General features: G+C 34.8%; 1 protein-coding gene and 1 pseudogene across 4 annotated transcripts in view; both read right to left on the bottom strand.

The window, feature by feature from the left end:
* Positions 1 to 16,430, bottom strand: part of PIK3C2G (phosphatidylinositol-4-phosphate 3-kinase catalytic subunit type 2 gamma) — a 384,573-nt gene that overhangs the window by 339,998 nt on the left and 28,145 nt on the right. For all 3 annotated transcript variants that reach the window (XM_023226228.2, XM_023226229.1, XM_023226230.1), the window contains one exon: positions 13,384 to 13,498. In XM_023226228.2, the coding sequence (XP_023081996.1) occupies positions 13,384 to 13,498 (115 nt within the window). The remainder of the gene's footprint in view (positions 1 to 13,383; positions 13,499 to 16,430) is intronic.
* LOC111552135 lies at positions 5,034 to 5,801 on the bottom strand (annotated as a pseudogene). The gene has a single exon (XR_002734557.2). The product of XR_002734557.2 is annotated as a dnaJ homolog subfamily C member 8 pseudogene (transcript).

Raw genomic sequence — 16,430 nt, 5'->3', positions numbered from 1 at the left:
ATAAAGAAGACACATATCTTAAAAATAGTTTATTTTTAAACTAAACATAACTAAATAGCCTCTCACTAGCCAAAGTTCTGATATTAGCATCAAGTCTTTGCTATTGGATGAAGGGTCAGTTGATAACAATTTAACAATTTTGTATCATCTTTCTGATATAAAACAAATCTATAAATAATTATCTTTAATTGCCTATTCTACTTTCTTTCTTTTTTTTTTTTTTTTTTTTTTTTTTTTTTGTTTGGGACAGAGTATCACTCTGTCGCCCAGGCTGGAGTGCAGTGGTGCGATCTCGATCTCGGCTCACTGCAAGCTCTGCCTCCGGGGTTCCCGCCATTCTCCTGCCTCAGCCTCCCAAGTAGCTGGGACTACAGGCGCCTGCCACCTCGCCCGGCTAGTTTTTTTTTTTTTGTATTTTTAGTAGAGACGGGGTTTCACCATGTTACCCAGGATGGTTTCGATCTCCTGACCTCGTGATCCGCCCGTCTCGGCCTCCCAAAGTGCTGGGATTACAGGCTTGAGCCACCGTGCCCGGCCTACAACTCAACTTACAGAAGCAAAAGTGCATGGGCATAATATACTTTATAGTAAACTATTATGCTAGAGAAGTAGTTCTCCAAGTGTTGTCTACAAAACCCTGGAGCTACAAGAGACACTTTCCGGGTGTACATGCACTTGTAGGAAATAAAATCAGTGTCACTTAAAAATATCCTAGATAAAATGGTAAAAAATCTTAATTTTGTTAAATCTAAATCCTTAAATACATGTGTCTTTAATTTTCTATATAAACATACAGGAAAAACAGTTAAAGCATTTCTGTATACTATAATATAGAAGTTGTCCTCAGGAAACGCCCTCTTGCAATTGCTTGAGTGGCAAGATAAGTAACTTTTTTCATGCAACAATTTTATTACATGAGAGAATTACAGAGAAACCGGGGTTATTCAGACAGGTGTTTGGCAGTCAAAAATGAACAAGCTAAGCTTGTCACTTTAAGGAAAACAACTTCAGAACTAAGAATTTTGTAAAATTTGTATTTTCTACTATGAGCTTGCCGGCTTGCCAATACATAAAGACTTTTCTGGTGAGAAAAATGCTAATATTAAAAAATGTACTTTTTGATATTTTATAATAAAATATGGTAACATTTGGAAGATCTGCAGAATCCAACAAACATATTTGTCTAAAGTGACAATCCATGATGCTTCAAATCTTGCATGGGTAAAAAGAGGTTTATCAATAGGGCAAGACAGACCAATGGACTCTAAGTAGCCTAGTGTGAAAATTATTGATATTTTTAAATATTCCACACTGTAACTAAATTTTAAAAGATTACTACTTATTGATTTTGGTGTAGTAATAAAGAAAGATGTTCACAATTATCTGAAAAGACTACTAAGATATTTATCTTTTCTACAAATCCATATTTGTATGAGATTCAATTTTCTTTACATACTTCCACTCAATCATGATAGTGCAACAGACTGAAGGGAAAAGCAGTCAATGGTCTTAATTAAACCAGACATTTAAAAGATTTCTAAACACATAACAATGCTACATTCCTCGCAAATTATTTTTGTTTTGCAATATATAGTATCTATAATAAAAATATTTTATGTGTATTTACATATAAGTTTATCATTATTTTTAATCCAAATAATAAATGTGTACTTAAAAAATTTCTCAATTATAATTTCCAACATGGTAAATAATGATAGACAAAGTCCACAAAAATTCTTTTTGGGGTACTCAAAGGATTCTGAGACCAAAATGTTTGATAGCTACTCTTCTAGAACAAACAATGAATTATGGGCCTTCATCATTCTGTTTTGTAAAGGACATAAAGAATGTTCATCCAGCAAGTGAAGCAAGCAGAGATAGATAAAGGAGACTCTACTAATATCTTTCTTATTTTTTTTAAACTATATTTTAGAACTTTTTAAGTAATTATGTTCACCATTGATCTGTATTCCATAGGGCTTCATTGTTTATTTTGCTGAAGTACATCTTTAAATAATTTTTAGAGAGATAATTTATGGAAGTAAAATGTTTTTATTTCTGAAAATGTCTATTTTTACATTGTCCTTGAATGCTGGCTTATTGTTAGTTCTAGAATTCTAGGTCAAATTATTTTCATAAAATAATATTGTACTAGAATTATCAGTTAAGATTAAATCTCTGCTGTTGTTTAAAGGACACAGAGTTTCCATCACACTTTTTAAGAGCTGTGAACTACTCCTTTTACCACTATATGTGGCAAGACCACAATTTTGATCAGTTTGTGTTTAACGATCTAGAGCTATACTGTCTAGTATAGTGGTTAGTGAATACAAGCAGCTACTAATCACTTGCAATGAGGCTACTTTTAATTAAGAAATGCTATAAGCATAAAATACACACTAGATTTTCAAGACTTGTCATATTAAATAATGTGAAACATCTCAATGATTTTATTTTGATTACACGTTAAAATGATAATATTTGAGGTACATTGAGTTAAAGAAACTATACTATTAAAATTTATTTCCACCTGTTTCTTTGTATATTTTTTCATTGTGTCTAGTAGAAAATTTAAAACTCTTAAGTGGCCTATATGATAATTTTGTTGAATGGTGCTATCTAGAGAAAATGAAAAAGAAAAGAGAGAAAAAGCAAAGAAGGATAGAAAGAAGGGTGGGAATTTAATAAGTGAAATAAAAAATGAATTTTTGTTGGAGAATTCTAGATATCAGAAAAGATAAGAAGAAAAGTTACCATACCAAGAGAAAGAGAAATGAAAGGAATGGACCCTAAGGTGGGTAATGTGGAGAGAAGGGCTGCGCTCTAAGAACAGGCCACGTTGGGAATTACAATGCTTATAGTATGAGCACAGGAATTATTCATTTGAGGTTGTACACACCAGGTGTTTTTCTCAATCTGGTAACATTCCAAATATGAACACTACCTATGTTTTATTTAATAATCATCTATGAAGCTTCAGTTGTTAAACGAACTGAATGTCTATGATACAATAAAAAGTTTAGGCTTTTTCTTCCCATATTCTAGGAAATCAAACTTTCTGTATATTAATTATTTATTCTCTCTACACATATTTGATTCCATCTATCTGCTAGTTACTATCTTAGGAATTATTATGAGTATACTTGTCATTTAAAATGAACACTGAGAGGCTGAATTCTTGCACATAATTACCCTTATTTCCTATTCCTAAATAGCTCATGTTATTTTAGAGTATTTCTGAGGAAATATGTTTATGTAAAGAGAGATTAATGATCTTAACACCAAAAAATAGTAAGTACTCAAATTTGTCTTATGAGCAAGAAAGCATCCTAAATAACATTCAAACTATGAATATTGATTCTCATTGCCCTAGCCGCTCCTTGTAAACCCACATTTGAAAGCGATGCTCTTTTGTTGGAATAAATACTTACCCTTATTTTATATAATTTGAATTAAGCTAAGATGTTCTTTATTCTTACATGCAAGAAGTAGTCACAGAGGTGTATTGTGAAATATTAAACTCATGTATAGAAAATAAACTATTTCGATTTGATTTTGTAAATATTGAAAACAAGGATTGCTGACAGCTTCTGAAGGTATTTAAGAAAACTCAGTAACTAAGCTGGACTTAAAATCTTTGGGGTAATTAAGTCAGGAATGTAAGGTGAATATAACAAAATATTAAAATAATATTAGTACTATAGTACTACTCAGCGTATTTTTCAGATAGCTATGTGTATGTGCATACATTTGGCACATGTACACACATTTGGTATGTGTCCCTTGAAAATTTCTACATTGTTAAATCTGCCATATCCTTAATTTGAGTAAACTGGTCTTTGCAACTAATAAAATAGCCATGTATTTTGTGCTCAAAGTGGTATTTGGAGCTGACTCAGCATAGACAAAGATCAATATGTTGTTTCACTAAACCAGAGCTCCTGAGTTTATTGTTATTTTGCCTTCGGGAGAGCTATGAATAGGAAAAATCAAACTTTATGACTTGGAGAGACAAGAATAGGTTCAGTCCTAAAACTAGGGCTTTTAGGCATGAGGTGGTTAGTAGAGAAGAGTCAAGCTTTTGAACAAAAGTCCTGTATGGGACATAAATTGATACCAGCAGCTAATACTCAAGAGGGATTTGGACCAAGGAGATCTGAAACTTTACACTCAAATGCACTATTTTTCTTAAGACTTCCCGCAAGTCTATGAAAAGGCAACTATCCCTCACGCCTCCTCACTCAAATATGGTTATTTTTCTTCATACATATAGTATATACACATTTCTTAAAATTCAAAAAATTGAACATTCTGCAAAGAATTTATTATTTTTGGGGGGGTATAAAAATTTATTATACATAAGGAATATTACCACTAACAAATGCAGACAGGCTAGGACATGGTACTGGGTGGAGGACGGCTAGCTCTTTGGAAAGTGAAAGGTTTGGGTGGCATGGGCTTCATGCCACGATGATTGGTCAGTAGATGAGGGCACATGCCAAACACCATAGGGCATCAGGGCATCAGATGCGGCTCCGTGTGCCCACAAGTGTTCCCTGTCTCATCTGGGCCTTCGAAGGGAGCACACCCAGAAGCGAGCAACTGAAGTGAAGGGGCTTCCTAAGGTGCCCCTTCCAGGCTTGTCTCTGAAGTCACAGCAACATCATTTTAAGCAATATGTTTAATCAGATGATTTCCACAAACTATCCACGAAGTTTCTAACCATCACAATTCAATGAAGTACAAAACACTGAGTTACAGGCTGTGGGAAGAGAAGGCAGCACCAATGGTGGCACCTTCTAATCCTGGTTGTTCTAGGGGCAGGGACAGGGGAAGGTCTTTTTTTAAACCAAGCCCCTCATTTCAATGTACAAAAGAATTACTCTGATCAATATTAAATTGTATTGAAAACAAAATGGACTAAAAAGCAAATTGTACTCTATGTTGGGGTGGAAGTGGGAGGAAAGAATGAGTCCTTCGAAGCAGGAAGGGAGATAGCAGGGGGAAGGTTCTGTGCCTGTGACCCCAGGTGGTCACTCAGGCTGCTCCATTTTTACTTTTGGCGGTCTCGGGAAGGTCCGATTTTTCTTCTCTTTCTTCTCCTTTGTATTGGCATGGAAGTTTCGCCAGCTGTCCACACGACCATCTCGACTTTCCTCAAAGTTTTTCTGCCACTCTCTTTCCCGTTTGGCTTTTTCTTGAGCTTCAATCTCTTCTTCCCTGTGTCGTTTCCTTTCATGCATCTCTTTGGCTTCTCTCTCTTTCCTTTTAATTTCCAGCTCAGCAAAGAGTTTCATTGTCTGTTTATATACAGCTTGTTTGAACAGTTCAGGATCATCTTCCTCTACAATTGTAGGTTTTCCTTCCTTCTTAATTGTTTTTTTCGCTCTTTCAGTGTGTTCCACGTATTCTTTTCCTGCCTGAATTACATCCAGGGCCCTCTTCTTTTGCTCCTGATGCAGTAGCAACTTGTGAGCTTTGTTCACAGCTTCAAAAGCCTTTTGTGCTCTGTCAGCATCGTCTTGATTTTTGTCGGGATGCACCAAGATGGATAACTGCCGAAACCTCTTTTTTATTTCCTCATCTGTAACTTCAGGATCTATCTGAAGAACCTCAAATGGGTTCAAATTGAAGTAAGAGGAACCAGGATGGGTCAGTCTTTCAATCCGATTTTTCGATGTTAGAACCGAGTCTCTCTTCTCTATTTGTTTCACCTCACTGTAGGTCATAAAGGCTTCCTTGGTGCTGCCTCCGCTGCCCGAAGTCCCGCTCTCTCCTGAACCCGCCATTTACCCGGCCCAGCCACCAAGTTATATTTTTTAATCTGGAAAAAAGTTTTACAACAACTCTCAAGTTTGCAATGCTCTCCCTACTAAGTTACAGCAGTCACAAAAGACAAGTAGTAACATAACTATATAAATGAGTTACTAAGAAAGTCAGTAAAAAAAAGTAACAGTGGTGAAACTGTCACTTTGTATCTTTCACAAAAAAACATACACTAAGCCCCAAGGAGCTCTTTTTGTGGGGGGTATGGTAGCGAAATTTATGATATAGTCATTATGCCAGGAGATCAAATATGCAGATTTCATTCTATCCTAAGGTTTTATTATTGTTTTTGCCCACAAAATCTCCAGCGGAGAAACATCCTACTACAGACTTTACAAATAAAAAACAATACATGAGCAATGTTTTGTCTTATTAATGTGATTTCAGCTAATTTGAAGTAATATGTAATTCAAAAGTTCTTTAATCACTTTATTTTATTTAAGAAAAACAGAGAATTGGATCATTTAAACTTTTATTAATTCAAAATTGGGAAGATTTAATAATTCTTAGCTTCTAAAATCAGACAGTGCTTTTGGGTAACAAAAATAATGTGACAGCTACATTTTGATATTATATATCTACAATAATATTATCGCTTCTCGGCCTTTTGGCTAAGATCAAGTGTACAATAATATTAAATTATGTACCTACATTCACATGTAATTTGCCATATCTTCTTGGAACACTCATGCAACAGCTTTGAGATTCCTTTGACCAAGTTTATTAGTTGATGATGCTTGTGCAATTCAGCTTTTTAAAAAACTTGGGGCTGAAATATGCTATCATTTTTACAAGTAGCTTTTAATAATAATAAACTTTATTTAGCACAAGGTCTTTCTTTGGGATTTCACTCTCAAGTGAAGGTATATATCTACATATGAGGACATTTGTTCTAGCACAGAGTTATTGAATTAAAACCAAATGCAAGTTGTATGGTGTGTTATTTTTGTGGTCGTTAGCTATTTACTGCAGAGATAAACCAAAGTTAATTATAGAATATTAGGTAAAGCACTATGAAGGAGATTAAAAAAGAAATTAAAGTCATTCAAGAAACTCTTATGGAATGATTTATTAACAGAACACACTTTTTTACTGTGTGTGAGATAGCTCAAAGTTATGATATGTTCCTTTCTATCCTCCCACAAGGTTCTGTGATTTTATAAGTGGAGGAGTAGAGTTATGTAAAAGAGAAATGCACTTTATCTCTTTCTTTGCTCAAAGTAAGTCTTAAAAGTTGGAATGAATTTTAATATTTGAAGTCTTAGGCTGTAACAAATTTGCTGGAAGTAATCAATTCGTTCAAGTTTGCTAAGTGAAATCGTTAATTTCACTGAGAAGAAAAAAGACTCTTCTTCCCCAGCAATATATACAATGCAGTTTTACTGCTAATGAGTGTAATCTGTTACTTCAAACTGTATGTATTATGACTTAGTCTTTTTCTCACTGGTAATTAATAGTTTTATTTTTACTCTGAGTACAAGACAATTTCAATTTATAATCAAATGCTTAATGAACAAATTAATATAACTTGGGTCGGGCGCGGTAGCTCACTCCCGCAATCCCAGCACTTTGGGAGGCCGAGGCGGGTGGATCAATAGAGGTCAGGCATTTGAGAACAGCCTGGCCAACATAGTGAAACGTCATCTCTACCAAAAATACAAAAATTAGCCAGGCATGATGGCATGCACATGTTGTCCCAGCTACTCAGAAGGCTGAGGCAGGAGAATTGCTTGAACCCAGGAGGCAGAGGTTTCAGTGAGACGAGATTGTGCCACTGCACTCCAGCCTGGGTGACAGAGTGAAGACTCCATCTCAAAGAAAAGAACAAATTAATATAAATTGTCATGAGATTAGTTAGAACTTTTTTTAAAAAAATTGAAGTTTTTTGAAAAGGATTATTTTAGAATTTTAATTAAAAGAATTTAATTTTGTAAAACTATTTTTGTACTCTAATAAAAGGAATGCGTCGTCTCTACTAGTCCCGGAGAGAAAAACAAGACTCTCAAGTAGATAGGAAGGTCATTCTAATCAACGCTGGCGAGGATGTAGAGAACAGGGAGCTCTTATACACTGTTGGTGGGAATGTCAATTACTACAACCACTATGGAGAACAGGATGGAGGCTTTGCAAAAGACTAAAATAAACTACCATGCAGTTCAGGAATCCTACTAATGGGTATTTATCCAAAAGAAAGGAAATTAGTATACCAAAGGGATACCTGCACCTCCATGTTTATTGAAATACGATTCACATTAGCCAAGATATGGAATCAACCTAAGTATTCATCAATGAATGAATCAATAAAGAAAATGTGGTATATATACACAATGGAATACTCTTCAATTATTTAAAAAAGAAAGCTGTCCATTGCAGCAACGTGGATGGAACTAGAGGCCATTATGTTAAGTAAAACAAGCCAAAATCTTCTCTTCTAGCTTTTTTGAATATACAATAATTGTTGTTAACTGTAGTCAAACTACTGAGCTCCCAAATACTGGAACCGATTCATTCTATCTAACTATATGTTTACATGTATAAACCCTCCTCTCTTCATCCTCTCCCCATCCCACACCCTTCCCAGCCTCGTAACTATAATTCTACACTCTAACTCCATGAGACAACCATTTTTAGTTCCCACATATGAGTGACCCCCTTCTACAAAGAAATGATCAATGTTCGAGGTGGTGGCTATTCTAAATATCTTGACTTGATCATTATACATTCTATGTAGATATTCAAATATCACATGTACCTCATGAATATTTACAGTGTATCAATAAGAAAATAAGTCATAAAAAGATACCACAGCTGTAGAGAAAAAAGAAAATCACAGGAGTGGTTTTTTGGTTAGGATGGAGAAACAGAAATACCTGCACTCCTAGTAAATATTTGGCTAGAGAATAATAAGAGATAAATTATGAAGAAGCATTATACTTCATATATTATCAATGTATTTATGAAGAAAAAAGTCATGTGAGATGGTTACAAGTATAGGTGAAGGTGCAATTGTTACTCTCTGTAAAAAAGAGAGATGCAGGGACAGTCTAGGAAACAGTAGTTTCATTTTCTAGGACCTCATATTTGTGCTACATTCAATGGGAAAGAAAAGATACAGTTCTCATCCTTGAGCTCACTGGAAAAACTGACTGGGATCAAGCTATTGCATAAGAGTATGGACTCCTTTCTCCATGGTAATGAAATCGGGAGTTGAAGAACAGGAACACGATTAAAATTTTTAATATTTTTTTAATGAAACAGATGATTTCTTTTTTTCTATTATTTCTCATACTGCTAACAATTTTGTATTAAGCTTCCATGAACCTATGACAAAATTGATAGTTTCTGTTCTGATTCTTTAATTTGCTCTGTGTTCATTATATAGTGTATTATTTAAAATCAGACAGGGAGAGTGAGAGTAAGAAAGTGAGAGAGAGAGAGAGAGAAAATGACAGGGAGAATAAGAATGAGTGAGCCATGGGATATTTTAAACGAGAGAAAAGGTGTTATGATACTAAATTAAAATAAATGTTAAATAAGTTGCAAAAATAGTATAGTTATATTTAAAGGCAAAGAATTAGGCAGAAAATTTAGAGGAATGGTACTACAGAGATGGACCGCCCCAGCCCCCACTGTGGAGGTGGACAAGCATTGTACTGAGATAGAAGAAGAGGCTGGGACCTGTCTGTGTTGGCTGTAGGTAAATTTGTTTGTGCTGGGGGCTGCGTTGGGGCAGCTTGAAGCAGAAACTCAACATTGGTCTGAGTCTGAGGTGTCCCATTTGATACTGGGGCCTGGAACTGGCCCCGTTTCCTGTTTCCTTGGCTCTGTGGCAAGGGATTTCCATCTATATCATACTTACAGCAGCAAGTACTTGCCCAAAGTTTACCTTTATGACAACGCGGGCAAACAGTAACAGGAGCATTTGGCTGTGTTTTTGAGCCGGCTTGTCCGCTTTTAAGTTTTTAACAGTGCAATTTTTTTGAGTATGACCAAGTTGACTGCAATTAAAGGAGGCTCCAAGAAAAGAATCAGTCGAGTCAGTCTGATTGCCGTCCTTCATGGCCCGTGCCACATAATTGCTTTGTGGGTCTCCGATCCAGTGCCTTCACAAGCTTTAATATATGCAGGCAACACCTCATGATCAGGTACATTTTGTCGTTGGATGGAACACATGGCTGTTTTACACTCATGGTTCGCATTCTCAAAAGTTAACGTATGAAGGAGAATACCCTGAGCACGCTCATCAGAGACAGATTTTTGAACAGCATCTTGTAATTTAGCCACAAAATCAGGACACAATTCATTATGACCCTGTTTAACAGTAGTAAAAGACACAGGAGCTTGACCTGGGGTGCCTAATTTATCCCAAGCTCTCATACACACCTTTGTTACTTGTTCCGTGGCAAGAGCACCAAAACCTAATTGGGCAGGAGTATCAGAGTAATTATCAGAGTGTGTGAGCTGAGCCTGAGTAATTAGAATGCCATCAGCCTGATTTAGCTGAACCTGCAGACGGGCCTCCTCTGACCCCCAGGTATGGAACTGTAAATGCTGAGATGGAGTTAGAACAGCTTTTGCCAAAAGGTCCCAGTCTAAAGGAAGCAAAATGACCTCAGTACAAAGAGTCTATAATACCATCTTAACATATGGAGAAATAGGACCATACTGAGTACAAGCATCCTTGAATTCTTTTAAAAAGCTAAGACTGAGTGGCGCATATCGAAGCACTTGTACCCCTTGAGCATTAGGAGGTTCCAGTACAACCGGATAAGCCCATGCCTCTAATCTACTTGTTTGTTTGTTGTGGCATAATAAGCATTGTATGGAAGTTTCAAGAACAGGGACATGAGACAGAGTAGGCATAGAAGTGTCAGGAAAAGTATGTGTAGATAAGGAAAACTGAGGTTGAGGAGGTTGGACTGACTGGCATGAGAGTGTGAGAAAGGGTCATTGGGGGAGCAGAAGAGGCAGAAGCATACTGGTGATCATTGATAAATGAAAAAGGAAATTTTGATTTGCTAGGAAAATTATCTTTCTTAATTTTTCAATGTTATAAGGTATAACCATCTTTATTAATTTGTTGATTAGATCTAGTTTTTATACCATGTACTGTTCTGGAAAAGAGGATAATTTTTGGAGAGTCTAAGTTCTTAAGTCATTATTCTTGACTTCTAATATGTCAGTACTTGAAATGTGGACTGTAGACCAGCAGCATAGATATCAGCAGATGCTTGTTAGAAATGAAGAGCCTCAGGCCTCACCCAAACCAACTGAAATCAGAATTCTTTTGCTAACAAGATCCTCAGGTGACACTTTAAAGTTTGAGAACACTGTGTTAATATCAGAATAATTGTGAAACTTCTATATGCATTATATGGGTTCATAGTCATATTTATTTACATTTCCCCCTTTTCAGGATTTTAATGTATTACCTGACTAACCCTGAGAAATATAGGGTCTTAACTAATACACCGATATAACACTGCTATGTGTGTAGTCATATGTTTCATGATTTATTTGACCATTATTTTGAAGTATTATCAGAAAATTAGCACTTTCCCCAGCCGAATACTCCAAAAGAAGTATAATTCTGTAAGTTTTAGAGTCTAAATTTTTACTTATTGCACTGTTAACTTATTACATGCTACCTGTGTTCTCTGTATAAAGAACTTTATGAACAGATTTCCAAGTCTTTAAGGACACATATTTTAGACAAATTATATAGGAATACACTAAAAGTAGTATTTGAATGATTAATATATATTCCTTTATATACTAGAAAAAACAGTAATAAATATTCTGCACATTAAGTTCTATCAATACAAGTAGGCTATTACTCTTCAATAATATGCAAATCCTTGATATACACAAATGTTTCAATGTCCATTAGGGAATAAATGACTATATTTAACATACATTAACATTTGATAATTTTTCTATCTTAATAAAACCCAATTAAAGAAATTTTAATATGATTAAATGACTATGAAAACATTAAAATGTACATTTATCAGTTAAATATTGAGCCATCTATTTATGAATAATTTACCTATTTAAAACAGTGATTAAATCAAGGTGTGTACATTTTCTCCACATTATACTTTTCCAAATTTCTATCTCTTTAATACAATTGCTTTCTGGATGATATTTCCTACTGCTAAAACTTAATGCAAATATTTGACAATGTTTTGCTCTTTGGATCTAACGTTTTGGCACCAAGAAAAGTCCAGATGTACATGTGGAAAACTGCACATTCAAAAGATGAGTTTTAATGAGTAATCAATATAAGGTTAAATTTACTAAAATACTTTCCTGTGCTCATTGGATTTACTGTCAAAATCGTATGTTGGGAGAAGGTGGCAGACCAGTGACTAAGTGTGTTAATAAGTTCAAATAAAAAAGGAAAAGGGAATATCTGTGAAATTAGTGCAACAAAATATATGTAATTTCATATAAATATTTATTATTTTTAATGTATCATTATTATAAAATAATTATAAAAATGTTATTGAAATATTTTAATATATTTTGTTATTAAAATAATAAAATATTATTTTTCCCACAATAAAGAAAATCATTAGTCTTAAAAGACATTCACTGTTAACATTGCACAATAAACAACTGGATTTACTAATAAGAATGTCATCAAATTTATCAAACTTCCCAAAAGATAATTTCAAGCACATTCATGATAGAACAATGACAATGACGATGAGAATTTCAAAAGAAATACGTTTTTACTTCCATGAGATGGTTTTCAATCTTTAGATATTTGTAGAGATGCAAAGGGGATATATAAATAGGAATCTACTGTATTAAACATTTTAGTGTTTAATACCTTACTGTTTAGAATAACTATACAATACCAGCAGAGAAATATTTGTTTTCTTAAAGCTGTATTATCTGCTCAAGGCTGGTCTGTAGGAATTTCAGGCAAATAGTTATTTTGGTAAACTAAAAGATGATGTTTTTTATCAAATAAGTATTTGAAGTTGACATACATGAGAACAGACTTTTCCAATTGTTTTTAATGAGCTGCCTCAACAAAGAAATGGTGTTTTAGAACTAACTCTTCTATAAAAAGTAAGTTATAATGCTTATACTTAAGGCCCCTGTGATTTTAAAAAATCAGTATTTAATCAACAAACATCACCAAAGAATTTATTTACTTAGTTGTGATCAGTTCTAATAAGCTTTATTACAGGTAGGAGGAGCAACTTGTCCTAGTTTGGGACTTTACTGGTTTCAAAGCTGAAATTCCCACATCCTGAGAGCTACCTCAATCCTAAGCAACCTGGAATGGTTGGTCACCCTAGTCATAGGTCATTTAAGTATTTGTTTTCATAAATAGTCATAAAATAAAATAAAGTCAAGAATAAGACTGTTAATATGATTTAGAAAATTTCAAATTCACTGCAAAGGGGGTAAAATTGATGTAATTATGCTGATTATAAGACTATAATGTCTGCGTAACGTCTGTTTAAAACAAAACCAAAAACAAGTGGTAACTTAATATTTACAGATTATAACATAATCAAAATTGTATAAAATACTTACTTTTGTAAAAATTCTTCAGAGCCACATACATTTAGAATATGATCTTTGGGCAGTAACTGGTCATTTGTACAAAAATGCAGAATTTCTGCAATTAGATCTTTGACGAGATAGTTAGCTAAAGGCAAAGAAGAATAATAAAAGTCAATAAAAGTGTATCATACTGACTAAGAAAAGTTTTTGAGCACAAAATATGACCAACACAGTACAAAGGATTGTAACTGTCTAGCTTCATCAAGGGGAATTAAACTGAGACTCATCTCACTTATCAGTTTGGTTAGATTTAAAGATATTTGGGGAAAATGTTGATTGCAATTCCTTCGATCAGTTCTGTATTCATGTAATATAACAAAGCTAGGTATTGTGTTTCTCATGTTAAAGCCCTTGGTACACTGTAGTTCTGCATCAAAATCTACTGCAGTTTCCCTTAGGGACTTGGGAAATACACTCAGGAACTTGAGTATAGCCAGGCAAAAGTTCCAGGGGGTGCTTTATTCTTTCCATTTTTCAACCTAAGTGAGATGTATTGCTCCTTCTTAGGGTATCAGCATGATAAAAGGATTCTGAATTAACTGGAATATTTTCAGGGCATTTATACTAGTTAATATTCATATTCATGCCATGACATTAAGACAATTCTGTGACGATTGAGATGTTCTTATCAATGTTCTGTCACTGAGACACGGAAATAATATAGACTTTTCATTTTTTAGTTGATCTATGTGAATAAGTTATTTTGCTTTTTTGACCTAGTTTCCTCATCTGTTAAAATAGGGTTTATAATAGCACGATTTATTTTTCTCAAGAATCTGGTGCGAAGCTATCATAAAAAAAAATAGATAAATATGGTCAGTAAATTTAAAAGTGTTATGCAGGTTATATTCACTCTGGAATATAATGTTAGTATTAATATTAATAATAGCTATATTTTACTAAGCAATTACTCTATTAAGTTCTTTACATGTAATTTCTTGATTATTGTACCTTTTATATAGGTATTATATCCCAAGTTTCAAAGATGAATTGACGGATTTTCAGGAAAGCTATGCAAATTTGTAGAGATTACACAGTTAGTGTTAAGTATCACACTTAAACAATATCGGTTTACTCCAAGGTCTGTGCCCTTAATGACTCCAAGTCTCCACAATTGGTTGTTCTCTAGACTCTAAACAAGATCAGTCAGGCTCCAAAGCCACTGTTGGTTCTTATTCCTTTGTCATGTAGTAATTACTCCAGGTTCTATCTTGAACAGCTATATTGTAGAAACTTTAATGAAAATCTGCTCGCTCTCTCTCTCCACCTTTTTCTTTAGAACTCAAAATGTAGACATGCTATAGGGTAAAGTCATTTGTCTTCTCATGTTCACATACCATAATCTCCCCTTTTAAGCTCTTACATGAACATGCTATTTAATAGTGGCCAGCAACTGAAGACAACATGACCCAACCTTTGGTCTTTCTGACTGGATCAAAGTGCAGCACCATTGATCTTGGCTGAATAATCAGAATCTGACTTTTAGGAACTGGGAGTTGGATCCCATAGAGATACTGAACTGTCTGTAGATAGCTAGCCTAGTAGCTTGGCTTCCCACTTGTTTTGGATAAGCAAAGGAAATGAGTGACCAGAGAGTGAGAGACATATGAGAAGCAATTATATGAAATGAAATAAGATGCATACAGGAATTTTGGGCTGCTTGGTTATTTGTGTTTTTCATATATTCCTAATTGTCTGCTGAAATTCATACACTTGAATTCTATAATAAATCCATATATGTGTGTGTGTGTGTGTGTGTATGTGTGTGTGTGTATATATATATATATATACTTTTTTTTTTTTTTTTAATTAAGTTTCACTCTTGTTGCCCAGGCTGGAGTACAATGGTGCGATCTCGGCTTACCACAACCTCCACCTCCCAGGTTCAAGCGATTCTCCTGCCTCAGCTCCCCTAGTAGCTGGGATTACACGCATGTGCCAGCACGCCTGGCGAAGTTTTTGTATTTTTAGTAGAGACAGGGTTTCTCCATGTTGGTCAGGCTGATCTCGAACTCTTGACCCCAGATGATCCGCCTGCCTGATTATAGGCATGAATCATTGTGCCCAGCCCCTATATTCTTTAAAAACATTTTTTTTTTTTTTGGTTAGGCTAGCAGGAATTGGTTTCTTTTCATTTCAAACCAAGAGGGTCTTAATACTGCTATGTTTGTAGTCATCTGCATTAGCTCAGAACCTTGAATAGAGTAAGAAAGAAGCACAATAATAACAGTACTTAATAAATAAAAGAATATATTTAATGGATCATTATGTGTCAGGAAATAGTTTCCTGTTAATATGTAGAAACTCACTTAATAGCAATCTAAATGTTTAAAGAGCTAATACTGTTTTGCAAAATAGTGGACTATAACAATGAAGTAAGATACTAAAGAACTTTACAGATATTCTAAAACTTTAGAAAAGTAAAAATCCTTAGGCTAATTTGATAAAATATAAATTCCTGGATTTCATCCCAAGAGACTGAATCAATAGGTTTGCTAATTCTGATGGAGGTATGTTACACCAGGCTACTAGATTCCTCATTGTGGAAATAGAGATTCTGTGTAATAATGTCTATTCTACCTCAAAATTTATATTTATATTTCAAGGAAATATTTGTTCCTACTAGATAGAAGCAGCCATTTTTACTTTAATGCCATCTTTATCTAGAATCTTTTTGAAATTCATTTTTTAATATATTAAAAACCTGCTATAGGCCGGGCACGGTGGCTCAAGCCTGTAATCCCAGCACTTTGGGAGGCCGAGACGGGTGGTAGGTCAGGAGATCGAGACCATCCTGGCTAACACGATGAAACCCCGTCTCTACTAAAAAATACAAAAACTAGCCGGGCGAGGTGGCGGGCGCCTGTAGTCCCAGCTACTTGGGAGGCTGAGGCAGGAGAATGGCGTGAACCTGGGAGGCGGAGCTTGCAGTGAGCTGAGAGCCGGCCACTGTACTCCAGCCTGGGTGATAGTGAGACTCCGTCTCAAAAAAAAAAAAAAAAAAAAAAAAAAACACA

This window comes from Piliocolobus tephrosceles, chromosome 10 (genome assembly GCF_002776525.5).
Source record: "Piliocolobus tephrosceles isolate RC106 chromosome 10, ASM277652v3, whole genome shotgun sequence".
Taxonomy (NCBI): Eukaryota; Metazoa; Chordata; class Mammalia; order Primates; family Cercopithecidae; genus Piliocolobus; species Piliocolobus tephrosceles.
This window is presented reverse-complemented; position numbering and strand designations above follow the sequence as displayed.